The 2,044-nt window shown below is 63.3% G+C and overlaps 1 protein-coding gene across 1 annotated transcript in view; it reads left to right on the forward strand.

The window, feature by feature from the left end:
* Window positions 1–266: 266 nt before the first annotated feature.
* Window positions 267–2,044, forward strand: part of SPNS3 (sphingolipid transporter 3 (putative)) — a 34,507-nt gene continuing 32,729 nt past the window's right edge. The window contains exon 1 of the mRNA XM_032431668.1: window positions 267–507. Within this exon, the coding sequence (XP_032287559.1) occupies window positions 267–507 (241 nt within the window). The remainder of the gene's footprint in view (window positions 508–2,044) is intronic.

The raw sequence follows: 2,044 nt of genomic DNA on the forward strand, positions 1-2,044 counted from the left end.
CTCCGGAGACTCATCTCATTTCCCGTCGCATGAAGCTTCTCTTCCTTGTTGCAGCCGCCGAAGCTGCAGGCGAGGTCAGGGGGACCATCATGTCCTGTCACCCGGGGGAGGCCCCCAGCGGGCTTCAGAGCCTGGGGTGGTGAAACCTTGAGGGCCAGCCTGCGGTGGGCTCAGGAGGAACCTGCGATGAGATGTTCAGCAGTTAGGGCAGCTACTTTGAGGTCGGGGGGCCGGGAACCCACAGGAAGTGACTCGGTGCAGAGCTGATGTGCCTCTGTCCCGGCAGCCATCCTGGGACAGGAGCTTGGGCTGGTGAGGCTGGGGCCATGTCGGCGCAGTGCCGGGAGCCCGGGCCGGGGGGGCACCCTGGGGCCTCGGGCGCAGGTCCGTGCCCCCCTGGGACCGTGTCCGCCCCCTGGAACCTGCCCCGCTGGCGGGCTTGCCTGGCCGTCGCGGTGCTCTGCTACATCAACCTCCTCAACTACATGAACTGGTTCATCATTGCAGGTGAGGAGGCGACGGCGGGCGGCGTCCTGGGAAGCACCTGCTTGCTACTCACTCATGGTCGCCCTGCCACCAGCCAGCACGGCGCATCCACGGTGCCCTCCGTCCTGCAAACTGTCTCCTTGTGGAGTACATCCCTGCCGTTCTCCCTGCTGGAGGGAGTTTCAGCCAAGCCCGGGGGGCGGGGGGGCATCGCGTTCCCAATCCAGCCCCAACCTAGGCCTGTGCACACAGGTGTGGGTGCGCGGTGGCGGTGGGGGCGGCGAGGGCTGCAGGGAGGGCCTTCAGGCGAAGGCCTGGAGGTTCTGGGTGGAATGCTGAGTGAGGTTGTGGAGGGCAGGGCAGCCGGGCTCAGAAATAGCTGGCTGGGTGCTTCTGGGACAGTGGGCTGTGCACAAGCCTTGCACATTTTGACTTCCTTCCTGGAGGGCCCCAGGGCTCAACCTGCTCTTCTCGTTACTCACACATTCCCTTAACTCATTCATTCCTTTATTCATTCCAGATTTAACTCTCTTTTCTCTCTTCATCACTGATTCATTCAAGACTGACTGACTGAACGTGAACTATGGGGCTTGGAGACCCAGGGAGGGTCTGTCTGGTGGTTCCGAAGCTCAGGAATGCCCGTGTCGTGGGGCAGAGGGAAGCCCAGGCCGGGCTGGGGTGGGGGTCGGGGTCACCTGCAGCAGCCCTGAGGCCAGGACCCTGGTGCACCAGAGACGGGCTCAGCCCACCAGGCAGCGGCTGTGCGGTGAACAGGATCCGATCTGCAGACACGTGCAGACGCGAGTCCATCTCCGGGGAGGTCGGAGGGCACACACAGACCAGAGCAGGCTGGACATTCGCGGGGCGGCCCCAGGACGGCGACTGAGGGTTCTGGCCGAACTCAGAAGAGGGGGCATTTGGGTTGGGTCTTGAAGCTGAGAAAGTTGGCGAGGCAGGAAGTAGAGTGAGCTGAGGGTGTTGGGTGAGGGGTTGGTGTGGGCACACGGAGTGGGGGTGTGTGCTCTGGGCAGAGGTGACCAGAGGTAGGACAGCAGGGAACTCTTCTAAAAGGGTCTTTGGGGCCAGATCACAGGCTTCGTGCTTGCCAGGCTGGGAGCTCGGGCTTTCTGTTGGGGCAATATGGGGCCACAGACAATTTTTGGGGTGGGGGGACTAGAATGAGATGGGTGCAGGCAGAACAAGACGCGGGGCGTCCAGTTCCAGGGCTATTGCTGTGGAGTAGGTGGAGGCCCAAGAGGGTGTGTGGGTGTGTGGGCCAAGGGCCGGAGCTGAGCGGGGAAGAGGTAGAGAAGCAGGGTGTGTGTGGGGTGGGGGAGTGCCTGGAGCCCTGCAGGCTGGGGAGGCCCTGAGTCTGGCCAGCGGAGGCCCTTCCCTGTTGGGACTTCCTCTGGCTGGGTGGAAACAAGGCCGAGGTTGCTGGCTTGGATGAAGGAGGCCGGGAGAAGTGAAACCACGCAGAGTGAGCGGCAGGGACGGCTGGGGGGCAGGTGGTTTTCACATGCTCTTGTGGGAAGTGGCTCTGTGGGGCAGATGACGG

Source organism: Phoca vitulina, unplaced genomic scaffold (genome assembly GCF_004348235.1).
Source record: "Phoca vitulina isolate PV1807 unplaced genomic scaffold, GSC_HSeal_1.0 scaffold47, whole genome shotgun sequence".
Lineage (NCBI taxonomy): Eukaryota > Metazoa > Chordata > Mammalia > Carnivora > Phocidae > Phoca > Phoca vitulina.